Source organism: Dipteris shenzhenensis, chromosome 4 (assembly GCF_047967505.1).
Source record: "Dipteris shenzhenensis isolate YYH24624 ecotype China chromosome 4, Dip_SZ_1.0, whole genome shotgun sequence".
NCBI lineage: Eukaryota > Viridiplantae > Streptophyta > Polypodiopsida > Gleicheniales > Dipteridaceae > Dipteris > Dipteris shenzhenensis.
In genome coordinates, this window is record NC_141599.1 from 16,650,407 (window position 1) to 16,664,412 (window position 14,006).

At 42.3% G+C, this 14,006-nt stretch overlaps 1 protein-coding gene across 5 annotated transcripts in view; it reads right to left on the bottom strand.

Annotated features, from left to right (window-relative positions):
• Nucleotides 1-14,006, bottom strand: part of LOC147902522 (uncharacterized) — a 49,770-nt gene that overhangs the window by 21,435 nt on the left and 14,329 nt on the right. For all 5 annotated transcript variants that reach the window (XR_015540859.1, XR_015540860.1, XM_087373294.1 and 2 more), the window contains exon 3: nucleotides 7,483-7,511. Coding sequence is in view for 3 of the 5 variants with exons in the window: in XM_087373294.1 (XP_087229420.1) it covers nucleotides 7,483-7,511 (29 nt within the window). In the remaining 2 variants the exon portion in view is untranslated. The remainder of the gene's footprint in view (nucleotides 1-7,482; nucleotides 7,512-14,006) is intronic.

Below are 14,006 nucleotides of genomic sequence, written 5' to 3' on the forward strand. Positions count from 1 at the left end.
ATATATTGACTTTGTGAAAAGTCAGATACCTCAACATTGTAAAATTGTCCCTTCAAAGAATGATGGAAATAAACTTGGAGAAAAACGGGAGGAGGAGAGAGGAGCAGGACTATTTAGAGAAGTTGTCGAGGACCATGAGAAATAAGAGAGCAATGCAACAAGGATGTATTAAAAAACAAAGCTTTGAAGAAACAATCAGGTGTGTCAGCAAATGGCAATGACAAGGGTGCTGGTTGCAGGTTTACAAGCACGAGCGCCTCTTCTTTGTGAGGAACAAGCACCACCCAAGGTGAGGATTGAGTAAGAGGCAAGAGGAAAAGTTGAAAATTCATACAATTATAAGGAAATAGAGAAAAGACAAAAAGATGTGTGGATCTCAGTAAAGCAAAGCTGATTCACATATCTAACTCTGCCTAAAACATCTACCTTACTAGTGGATGTAAATTCCAATTCTTGCATAAGTTCTAACCATCGGGCTTTCTTGCCCCTAAGATTAAAAGCATTGCAAAAATACGTTAGAGAAGAATTATCCGCATAGACCACAAAAGTAAAGCCATATAAATATTGCGTCCACTTTTCAACAGATTAACTGCATAAAGCTCCTTCTCATGCATAGGCCACATGAACTGTGGCTTGCTTCTTTCCAAAATTGGTCTCCCATCTTGGAGTAGAGTTGTTCCAACATCATACTCGTCAGTATTTTTCTCAACCATGAATAGTTTACTGGTATTCCCGATTTCAAGCATAGGAGCTGATGTGAATCTTGCTTCAAGCATCAAGCTTCTCAATCCACCAATGAGTCGGTACTTATAATACCCTCCTTCTCTATCCCTTTAGAAAATATAACAGGGGCAATGCCAACTTCGCATAGCAAATAATAGTTTCAAAAATATTAACAAATCCTGAAAAAGACTTGACTTGGGATGAGTCTGCCACTCTTATTTTTTCATAACCAATACGGATGTCATCCAGAATGATGACATGTCTTAAGTATGTTAGTTATTGTTTCAATAGCTCACACTTGCTTTCTTTAGCAAAGGGTATCTCATTTTACAAGATAGTTAGCAAAAAGCCATCTAAAAGGATAACAACAAATTTCCTTAATTATGGACAAAAAACATGGCAATCTTTTCGATAAGCCCAAAAGGGGAAAACACTTGATGCAAGAACACTCCTTGTAATTGGATGTAGTCAGTTGTGGTTACCAAAAAAATTCAATTGGATTGTGAATCATCCCAGGGCATGTCTTTGGGCCTTATTGGGAGTCATCTCTATGAAATCTAATATGAAGTCATGCAAAATAAAACCCCCAAAATGGCAGCTCTTCACAGTCAAAATGCTCACAAGAGCTGATGTCAATGCCCACAAAAGAGTTGTTGCTGTAACCTGACCTGGCGCTTCTGCGTGGAAGTGGCCTGCATGTGTGGCACAATCAAAACTCTACAATAAATGCCGCCCACACCATTGCTGCCCCTCATTTGGCCTATAACACCACCCCTTACTGTTGCATGTTCTCTTGTGAGAACCGATCTTTTGGTTCACAAATGTTGGATGTACCTATCATGATGGAGGCTCTCACTCCTTACAATAGTGAAGATTGTTAGTTTAAGATACTTGATCAATTTGCTATCAATGTGAATGTAGTCTAGCCAGCCTTCATATCTCTTCAACGCAAACATCACCAGCTTCTCCAGCACTAAAAGTACTAAGCAGGTTGTGTCAACAAGATATTCCATCAAACAGAATCAGAAGATAGCCCAAAGCTGGAGGATTTTCTAGGCAATGCGTCCTTGGGGGGCAATACACTGAGGACCACAATTCCCAGTCTAAATCTCTGGACAAAATATATATGGGCATGGCTTCAAGAGGAACGGTTCACACACCATTGCCGATATGCCAATCTTGATGAGGCATACCAAAGAACCGCCTCCATCTTTTCAAGAGATAATGCATTATACAGCTTTATTTACATGCAACTATTTCAATTCATTCACAATGAGAATTCCTGAAAACTTATACATGAGCTCGCAGAAAATCTTACTACGATATTATTGTGCCTTGTAAGGAAAGCGTGAGTTGGGGCAGCTCAACAAAACTGAATGACTTGAAGGAGCCAGTTGGAGGAGAATGATTGCAAGAGAATGTACAACTAGGTCTTGCCATTCCAATTTTAATGTTCATGTTATATGCAATTTGCTCGTGTTGTGTAGGAACAAGGCCAATGAATGTAATTTTGATACAGATTTGGTTGCAGCTTGTCTTAATGTCAACATATGCAAGTTCATGTCTCACCTTAGTGATACCCGAGGAATATGGCAAAGCTGAGTTGCTCAATGGTGCTCAGCTGCAGTCAATATGGCAAGAGTATTCAAGGTTGTTGGGTTTAACAAGGCTAATATCTTTTGGGGATGTGCATGTTTTTTGCTGTCTTTTGATACACAGTAACCTGGACAGTCGACCCCTTACAACCTAAAGCAAATGGATGTTAGATGGGATTCGGCTTGTGCCCTTTTCATTTGATATTCCCTCTTTGTTTTACCAAACAAGTTTAAACAATCTGTCTGATTATGTCGCTTCTGTGCCTCTTGTCTTTTCACAAATGTTTGCCACACTTATCAAAGGAAGTTGCAAGTGCACAACCTCGCGCTCGGCCTTCCTTTGGATCAGGGTCCTCAAAATTATATCAGGGTTCTAGGATGGTGGCCAATGCAAGCACACATTTAGGCAATAGGATCAATGGCAACATGCCTACTCTTAGGACCTGGTTGAGCCAAAACCCAATGCCTCTTCAGTTGGTTTGTAGCTGTGTCTGACAGATAAAAGTTAGACCATATTTCGATAACATTCCACACTGTGTACTCCAAATGTGATCGTTAAACACTCGAATATTCCATAAAGGAGTTAGACTACAATGGAAGAATGTGCAAGCAGTCAAACAAAATGGAGAACAGGTGCCACGAGCATAGGCTCATGATACATCCTTTGAATCTCATAAGATATGGGACATCGCATCAAGACATGCTCTTCCGCCTCCACCTTACATGTGTCACAAAGTGTACATAAGGCACTTGAATCTTGAGCTTTTGCCTTGAAGTTATGGCAGCGCAGAGAGTTCCATCTGTTGTGAGAATTGCGTTTTGGTTTTGTGAAATTCGTTTTTGAATTCTCAAGCCTCTATTTGCAACTTGGTATACTTTGCAAGCGCAAAGGAAGTTCGAGAGAGCAGAGACATAAATCAAAGCAAGGAGAGGGAGTTTCTCTGAAAACAATTTGCCAAAAGGCAAACGAATCCGCTGGGCAGCAATTTGCTACAAGCTTTTGGCTGGAACATTGCCTGGTAGGGAAATTCCCCACAGATTTTTGGTCACACAGCAGCCTGGAACTGCTACGTTGCTGTTCCAGGGATGGCAAAGCAAGGGAAGGCTATTTGTACCTGATTTTTTAGGTCTGGAGCAGCTTGGAGCAGTCACATCTTGTTCCAGGGGTACAATTACAATTTGGAACTGCTGAGCACATGCGGATTCAGGAAACAGGGCTGCTGGACAATCCGCCTTGTGGCTGGGATGCTTCTGGACTGACTGTGGACCTCTGGAGGCTGCATGCATGCTTGCTTTTTGAAAAGTTGAGTTAAAAATTTGGACATGCAGGCTAGTCCTACTTTTTTTTAAAGTGTCATGTGTGACATGCACGTACTTTCTAGACTTGCATGCCTTAGAAAGTAACTTTAGCAGTAACTGCTAGAAGTCTCTACTATTCACTCTAATTGTGTGTCATGCAAACACTGCATGCATGTGTAAAAGACATGCAAACTAAAGCACATGAGTTCTAAAGTTGACAAGTGTCTACATGCGTGTACTTTCTAAAAGTGTGACGCAAAGTTTGAGTTAGAAAAATACTCTTCCATAAAACCAACCCTTTTAGGAAAGGTTCTAAAAGAAGGGAAAGTGCATGCCAGACCCTTTTCACGCAGCCTAGATCCACATGCAACCCATGCATGGAAGCACTTTTCGCACACTTTGCACAGCCCATCCAGCCTCTACTTCATCCTCCTTCCCCCCATGCTCATAACTATCCCTATAGCTCTCCAAATCGCCTCATCTTGGCTGCAAACAATTTCTCTCTCAGTTCTCTTTATCCTAGCTGATCTTCTAAAGGTCTATCTTGCTCTCTTCTCACCACTCTGAAGCAATCCCATCTCTCCTTTGAAGGGAAAAATCTGTGTTTTCAAGCCTGCTTTCTACCATTTCCTCTTTCTCATCATGGAGCCAAATCCTGGCGGTGGAAGTCAATCCAATCAAGCCCTTCCACTCCACCACAAGTGCAAGTGGTCCAGATTGATGCAACTGTTCTTCAAAGTTGTTCAATCAAATGCAAACTACACAATAGCAGCTGTTAGTTTTGCAACAAACTCAGGAAGCCCATATGAAACACTATGGTATGCCCTCCTTTTCTCCTAAAATATAGACAGGTGAGAAGAAAGAGAGAATCTAGAGTATTTGTGCTCCTAATTAGACAGAAGGGGAACCTACTACGCCATCATTGACTATCCTACGATATCCATCCGGCCCTGGTTGAGATGCATTTATGAGGAAACTTGGAAGGCTTTCACGTGGTAGCAAGAGTTGAATGTGAGGCATTCACAAAAGAGTTTCTGCAAGAACCTGATGGGTATGATAATTTTGTAAAGCTCCAGAATCTGTCAAAGGATATCAAGTCCCTGGAGTGGTATATCTGGGACTTCAAAGATATCGCTGCAAATTCCCTGACTTCAATCAACAAACTTTGTGCTTGTTCTTTGTGAACAGTTTACCTAAGGATTATCAAAATGAAATCCGAAGTATAAGCTGTAGAATCCATTTTGCAAAGATCTGCGATAGTACCTATGGGCCCAAGGAAGTTGGATCTTCATTGACGGCATCAAATGGCAAGCCTAAGGGATAAGACAAATGGAAGAACCATAAGCCTGAAAAGGCTAGCTTCAACAAGCAGATGTCAGGGCCTCTTGAGCAACATTTATACAAATTCTTGTACTGAGTTTCTGTCGGCACTACGGAGGTAAAGGGCAGACTCAGCCATGACGAAGGCTAGCACTACAGGAGAAGGCCGTACAGAAGCTGAGCATCCCCACAAATCGGAGTGGCCATCCCTACATCATTAATCTCGCGCATGGAGCCATCGAATTTTGGGAAGAGTTAGTTCCAGATTCAAGATTACTCGTAAGAGCTGTCGTTCCATGTTATGAGATTAGATAGAGTTTGTTTGGATGGAGCGGTTCTTTGTCAAGAACCCTTCTATAAATATTGATTATAGAAATCATCTAATATTTTCTCTTCAAGGGGATCTCTATGAATCTACGGTGAAGATGGCCTCTCAACTGGATTTAAAATTACATGAATCAAATGATCAATATTTTATTCTGCTTTGGAAACTTATCAATCATTGCATCTGGTGACTATGATGCTTTCTGGTGTGTTGAGAAACCTGAATTGTATTTTAATAATAATTTAACTTTGTATTATGCAAAACACACCTACAAGGCATGTCTCAGTTGCGATGATAAGTTTGTTGTCCTGAAAAACAACATAATAAGATAACAACTAACTTTTGTACTCATGAGAATACTTCAGCCATGAGCTTGGCTGCCCACGTTGATGCGTCAACATTGGGTGAGCAATGTGCAGATGGAATACCCACTTGCTCAGTATATTTATGATGACTGAATCATATGCCTTGGCTATTGAGGTAGCGGACGTGATTAGTTGGAGCTCTTGGGATGAGACTTCATCTGATGCTCAACTAACATGTTGTCTGATTACTCAGATGTGCTTTCAAATGAACTTACCATGGGTCTATCTCCTGTGAGGAATGTCGAACATCAGTGGAGATGGACTTATATAGTTGCCTCCACTACATTCTCTTTATTATAGGGAGCTCTTCAATGTTGTAGCATTTTGGAACCTACACCTCAATCTGCATCTCGTACAAACATTAGTTTCAGATCAGTCAATGGTTTTGATGTTGTTTCTTGGATAAGGTTCAACCTTGCAATGATGCAAACTGATTCAATGTGGTAATAGTATAGCTAATGACAAAACAAATATAGCTAGGAAACAAGGGGACACTTGGTGGCTTAAGATAGGTGCCACGGAGTCCAAGCTCGAGGGAATCTGAAAATCACTTTGCACTCGCAAGGAGGCATATTTACACGAGTCTTAACATTGCAGATTTAGAATATCTTTTTTGAAAAGTAACATATTGCGAATTCCCCACCACCCCCTTTTTGCATGCTCCCCTGAAAAAAGGGTCTCAACATATATAGTGCTTTCATATTTTCCATTACCTATTTGTTCCTTAGTTGTTAAGAAATTTTCTCACACAAAAGTTAAAAGTGTCTAGATTATTTTATTTCCTGAAGTAAGCAAATTCACCAATCTAAGTAAATACCCCATCGTTTTGCCAAAACCTATTTGTTCCTTTGTTGTTGAGAAATTTTCTCACACAAAAGTTAAAAGTGTCTAGATTACTTTATTTCCTGAAGTAAGAAAATTCACCAATCTAAGTAACTACCCCATCGTATTGTCAAAAGAATTAGAACATGGGATCTTGCTTGGAATGTATGGTATGATGCAAGTGGGATCAAAAGACTCTTCACATACACCCTAGCTAAAACAACCACATTCAAAAAGAGGAGGAATGCACACGAAATACTATAGATAGCATGACAATACAGCACATAACTGGAAATTTCAATAAGCTGGATAGAAGCACGAAAGGAAACAAGAAGACCTTACTAATACCAAGGTGAATGCTAAGGGGCCTTTCAATAATGAGAAGTCTTACAACTACCATCGGATCCAGATATTTTTCACAATCCCATTTCAAGAAACAACAAGTACAATAGGTAAACAATAGTTCTCGATGTGCCACTCAAGTGGCATGTCCATAGTATCATATACAAAAGAAAAGTAGTTCTCGCCTTCCCTTGAATTGGTATGACCTCAATCTATCACTCTACTTTAGCCTTCATGTTTATATGAAAGGCCTTGAAAGTAATCAATGTCACAATCATGCAAAAAACACTGAACTAGAAGTACACATATACCAAAGACCTATTCCATTCTACCCTTTAAGGCTGCATTATACATGCACATTTATGTGCAGAGAGAAACAGAAAGAAAAGAAAGCGACTTGGTAATATCTTCCAGAAGACAACATAATCCATGCAATTGTCATTTACGCAAACTCTTACAGTTCCCATGCATTTTTATAGAACTCTCTCTTCTCCCCTTAAAATTTATTTTAAGCCATGTCATGATGATACATAAAAATCTAGATAGTACCTATACCTAGCTTCGTCAATTTCCTTAACAAAAGAAAGACATAAGAGAAAAAGGGTATGGTGGGTAAGTAAAATGATGATGATAATGATCAGGAGAGAAAGGCGAAAAGAGAGAGAGAGAGAGAGAGAGAGAGAGAGAGAACCTTTAACAAGCGTGACATGGACCGTCCAGCTGCCAATTCCAAAGGCAATATTTGAGGCACATCTCTCTCTCTCTCTCTCTCTCTCTCACACACACACACACACACACACACACACATACACACACAACACAATGGCTACAAACAAAAATTTGAAGATGCCTCCCCACTAGCCACCTCCACGGCCTCCCCTTTGTGTCCTTTGTCCCCTCCCTTTCTCACCTATCCTCTTCGTGCCATCCCTTATCCCCTTCCATCTGCTCGACCTATTCGAGCAGGCCTTCTCGCCCCCTCCATTCGCTCTAACCCCCTTCTACTTACTCCGCCCTGCTTAGCCAACTCATATGGTCAAGGCGCCCCTACTCAGCTTCATCTTGGGCAACTAGTCGTGGGCTTCTTCTACCCCTGCTCAAGAATCTATGCTGAATAGTGGTATTGATTGTTGGATAAATAATATCCCCTGACATTATTGTTGAAAGCATATACATGTTAGCTAGGTGTTTGAATTATGAAGCATATGCAAGTTTGCAATTTTCAAGAACAAGTATTACAACCGCGGAGAAGACGCTACTGAGAGCTTGTTGATTCACCACCCAGCCACGCTATTATATAGTCAGTCAGGGGCCTATTCATGGGCCTCTGCTTTTCGTGCTTTAGCCATACTTGGTTCTGAATATCCACTCACGCCCTTCTTAGCGGGCTCTAGATAGTTCCTTCCATAATTAGGGTGTCCTTTGTAGCCTAGTGTGAACACTACCCTTTTACACACAACTTACGACCAACTTATGACCGACCATACTAGGTCCGCTAATCCCCAACCGGTGGACACCCGTCATAACTTTACATCCACCATTGGTCATAGAAAACTTGACGATTCCACCTAACCATTCTTAACCCCCTAGCGGTCATGGCTCATGATGCCACTTCCACTGGTGGTCTTAGCCCTGGTCTTACCTGTGCCGTAACATTACCTCCCCCTTTTAATTGTTTCCGTCCTCGAAAACAAAATTGGAGAATCGTCTTTCAGTAGTGCTTACCTTTTTCCCAAGTAGAACCTTCTTCAGGCCTATCTTTCCATTTGACTAGACATTCGCGACGACAGACTATATGTCTAGTTTGTTTTTCTTGAAAGTCTAATATGCGTTCAGGCTCGTGCGGTAAAGATGGCGGCTCGATCAAGTCTACTAAATAGTCGATACAGCAACATTATCATTGACACCGAGTACTTTTTTAAGTCTACTTACATGGGAGACTGGATGTACTCTGCAGCCTGGAGATAGGGCTAGCTTGTAAGCAACATCTCCAACTTTTTTTAGTATTGTAAACGGTCCACAATACCACGGCGAAATTTTTTGGAACAACGCCACTCTTTAGAGATTCTAAATGTTCGGGAATCTTCAAGTAGACATGATCCTCTTCTTCGAAGACCACTTATAGCATCTCGTTTTTCTCCATTGTGCTTCCATTTTTTATCTTCCATTGCTTCCTCAGAGCAGGTTGAGAATCCATTCCCTCAACCATTGACAGCTTTCCCAAGCTGTTTGGCAGCCTCTGGATCCCTCATTCTTGCTGGTCTTGCTAGTTTTCACACTCCCACGAGTGTTTGAGGCCTTTCCAAGCACTTCTGTTGCGAAAAACCTCATTTTGTTGTGAGAAGACCGCACTTTGGAGCAACTATCGTGAAGGGAGCGATGTTTCGGTGCATTTTCCAGCCTGCTGCAGCAAAAATGACCACACGTGTGCATTTACAACAACTGTACGGAATCCGTACAACAGTACGAAACCTGTACGGCCATCCATACACACCGTACGGACTGTACATACAGCAGTCGTCTGCATTTATTGCATTCCAGAACCTGTATGGACCGTTTCGCAGCTGTACGGACCTGCTGACAGGCATTTAATGCAATAGAAATCCGTACATCCCATTAATGACTGTACGAACCTATTGTGCCTGCATTTAAGGCTGTACGAACTGTGTGCGGACCTGTCAGCTGCATTTATTGCAGTACGGACTGCGTCAGCAAGCATTTACTGCAGTACGAAGCTGCTTCGGGGTGCATGCCAGCTACATTGAAGGTTTCCCAACATTTTGGAGCTGCCTCGACCTGCGTGCCAGTGTTTGGATCCATTTGGAGCTACTGAATTGATCTGGAGACTTCTCTTTGAGCCCTTCCCTCCTCATTTGGCATCCCTTTGCCTCAGACTGCAAGCTTCTCTCCATGGATCTCTTTCTCTCCATTTCTACGTGCTCTCCTCCTCGTGGGAGCACTTCTTTTGCTGTAACTCTCATTTCCAGTCCTCATTTGCTCGCTTTCAGAGCATGTCACTGCTGTACATCATTGGGTAAGCCATTGTTGCATTGGCTTTTTTCAATTTTTGCTTCATTTGCATTTTGGAAAGGCCACGTGTTGCCTTGGAAGGCCTCATGTTGCCTTTGGGGATTTTACTTGCAACAGGTACACCTTGGGATAGCAGAGTCTTTTGCAAGCATAAGCTTTGAAGCTTGGGCAGATTTTTGGCACTTGATTCTAAGAGGTTGCCTTTCTCTCATTTGCTTTGCAAGTTGGTGCATTTGCCTTGTATTTCAGCACCATGTCTGGTGGCAAAGATGATTTGTTTGTGCTGATTGGAGCCGATGACAAGCTTGATGGCACCAATTACCCCATGTGGTCATACATGAAGGGACATGATTTGGTTGCCAAGAATCTATGGCATATTCTGAGGCCAGGCCTACATGCACTGTTACTGGTGCTACACCTGCAACCTCCGCTTTTTCAAATGATGGGTCTTCAAGCGATGGTTCTAATGCTACAGCTAGGACTCCTGCACCTCCTGCTCCAGGTGCTTTGCCTCCTTCACATGAGCGAATTCAGTGGAATGGTTGTGATGCCAAAGCACATGCCTTGATTGCTCTTTCAGTGAAACGGGTTATTATCCCTCATATTCGGTCTTGCAAGACAGCTAAGCAAGCATGGGATCAGCTTGCATCTTTGTATCAGGTGCGGAATGAGGCGAGGGTTTCCTATCTCCGTAGGCGGTTGACGATTTAAAGCTTGATGAGGGTGGTAACATGGATTCCTATCTCACTAATGTGAAGGATTTGAAAGAGCAGTTGGCCAACATTGATGAGATTACGCCTGATTCTCAGCCGGTTTCTAATACCCTTGATGGGTTGCCTAATTCATATCAAGGCTTTCCTACTACATTGAGGTTGGTTGCAAGGGGTGATGCCAATCATTTCTCATTTGACCAGCTTGTTGCTCTTCTTTTTCAGGAGGAGCAAAGTCGTGTGAATCGCAATGCTACTATGGCTAGTGATCCAGCATTTGCTGCCCATCACAAACAAAAAGGTAAAAGCAAGGTTTCAGCTGGAAAGCCCTCTCATTCCCATGCTGATCATTCACATGGTGCCTCTTCTTCAAGGGATAACAAAAAGAAGAAGAGATGTAATTATTGCAGGAAACCTGGGCATGATATTTCTGAATGCAAGAAGCTCATAGCATCTGAAAAGAAAAAGAAAGAGTCTGATTCTTCTAGTGCAGAAGATCGACATGAGTCCGCTAATTTCGCACAAGGCCAACATTGGGCTTTCTTGGTTACATGTCAATATAATCCTGATGTTCATGATGCTTGTATGGTAGTTTCAGATGTTCGTGATGCCTGGTTCTTTGTGTGATTTGCCTCATGGCAAGAATGCCATTGGAACTAAGTGGGTTTACAAGATCAAACGGAAAGCTGATGGTTCAGTGGCCCATCTTGTTGCTAAGGGCTATGCTCAGCAGCATGGCATTGACTTTGAGGAGACTTTTGCTCCCACTTCTAGGATCACTACCATTCGCATTGTTATTGCCTTTGCTGCCCACTTTCATTGGCAGATACATCAGCTTGATATTAAGATAGCTTTCCTTCATGGGCCGTTGCAGGAAGAGGTCTATGTTTCCCAACCTCCTGTTTTTGAGGTTGAAGGTTCTGAAAGCAAGGTATGCCTCTTGAAAAAGGCCCTCTATGGATTGAAGCAGGCACCTCGGGCTTGGTATTCGAGAATTCATTCTCATTTGCTCACACTTGGCTTTCAGAACAGCCCCACCGAGGCTACCCTTTACATCCGCAAGCATGGGACAGATTTGCTGATTTTAGTCCTTTATGTGGATGGCATGTCTGTAACTAGGACACATGCTTAGCAAATTGCAGATTTTGAAATTGATTTGCAGCAGACATTTGCTGTGTCTGATCTTAGTCTTCTGCACTACTATCTGGGCATTCAATTTGCTAGCAGTGAGGGGGGCATTTTGATGTCACAATCCAAGTACATTGGACAGCTTTTGCAACGTTTTCAGTTTGAGGATTGCAAGCCAGTATCCACACCATTAGAGACTGGTTTTCACTTCTCTTCTGAGGATGGCAGCGGTGTAGGCTCACGGAAGCAAAAGGATGCAAAAGAGTGAAGCAAGAAGTGAAAGCCGTCACATCAACTAGAATGAAAATGAAAGTACAAAGTACAATAAAAGAGAGCCCTAGGACCTAGTGTCCTAGTGGTACCACTAGTACTAGGTGTCATAAGATACTAAAAGTACTAGGTGACCTAAGTGCCAACAACTAAAGCTACATGGCACATACCAGGGCCCAGAGGGCATCTGATACACTCAATAACACTCAATACTACTCTCTCGTCCTTCTTCGAATCACGGGCAATCACAGGCGATGGCATCCGATGTTCCTCCCAGCCTCTCTCATGGATTGCATGCACACAAGATACGTAATTTCTTATTCTTCATGCCTATCCACAAGCCCACAATTCCCTAGATGGTTCCCCCCTGCCACATGTCATCATTTTAGACCTTTAGCTTGGTACACCATTTACTCCTCTCTTGGGGCACAATTAAAACATTTGCCCCTTGGCATTCTTACACATTTAGGTGCACCTAGGCCTAAGCACTCAGAACCACCTAGTCGATGCCAATACACCCTCACCTAGGACCTTGGTAGTTACTTCCCTTAACCATTTAATTTACGCACATGAAATATTACAGAAGTCGGTCCTCTAAGGAAAAATGCCCACCGATCTTTCCGAGGTCATGCTATCTCGGCTAGAGCATAACATTCCTTCCCTCTTCAAGCATCAGCGTCCTCGATGATGAAATCTGGGAACACTCTCCGTAACTGGTATACAGATTCCCAGGTAGCTTCTGATAGAGGTAGATCATGCCATGCAACCAACACCGTGGGTATCTTCTGATTGTGCACTTGCATTGTTCCTTGGTCTAGGATTCCTGTTGGTTTATGTCTTGCATTATCCTCTATCTCCTAAAACAAAACAACACCTTCGATTAGTGAGTCGCCTGTATGCAAAAATTTCTTTAAACGAGAAACATGAAACACTAGGTGCACCTTACACCCCTGTGGTAATTCTAATTATAGGCTACCTTGCCTATTCTTTTTAGAATTAACCATGGCCCACAATATCAAGGTGATAACTTAGCACACTCTCCTGCAGTCAAAGACTTAGAGTGCGAAGGAACTCTGAGAAAAACTTTTTCTCCTTCCTTAAATTCTCTAGCGGATCAGTTTTCATCCGCATACGCCTTAGCTCTATCCATAGCTTGGCGGATGTTAGCTCTTGCAAGTGCTAGCATCTCCCGCATCTGAACCACAAAGTTCGCGGCACTAGGCACTTTCTGAGGTACTCCAACTATAGTTGGATTAGCTGGTCTATAACCATAGTTCAACTCAAATGGACTGAACCCTGCAGAGGAATGTTTTCTATCATTATAGGCAAACTCTAACAATGGCAACCACTTGTCCCATGTATGTTGTCTCAATGACACATATGCTCTAAGCATATCCTCTAAAATTTGGTTGATTCTTTCTGTCTGACCATCCATTTCTGGATGATCCCCACTACTCATTCCCAACTCAGTCCTTAGTGTCTCAAATACCGCAAACCAAAAATGACCGATAAATTTGACATCTCTGTCTGACACTATGGATTTGGGTAACCCATGCAGACGAAATATATGTCTAATAAACAAATCCGCCACTTGCGGGGCACTAACAGATTCTCTAGTTGGAATGAAGTGAGCCATCTTGATAAGACGATCAACCACCACAAGGATAGAATCATATCCACCTTGTGTCGCAGGCAGACCTACAATAAAGTCCATGGAAATACTCTCCCACTTACTTAGTGGTATCTCCAAGGGCTGTAAAATTCCGGGTGGCTTCACCCGCTCTGCCTTACTTACTTGACACGAAAAACAACGTGTTACATATTCATGAATATGCTTTTTCATCTTTGGCTAAAAGAAATCTCGCTTCACCAGATCATATGTCTTCTTGACTCCTGGATGTCCCGCACATGGGCTATCATGGCATTATTGAATGACTCTCTGCCTGAGATCATTCAGATTAGGTACTACTACCTTGCTATTTCTTTTCAGCATACCATCCCTTATGGCATATCTTGCATAAGTTTGGCCTTTCCTGGATGCCAGGTCATCCTTTTCCCCGGGTTTTAACACATGAGC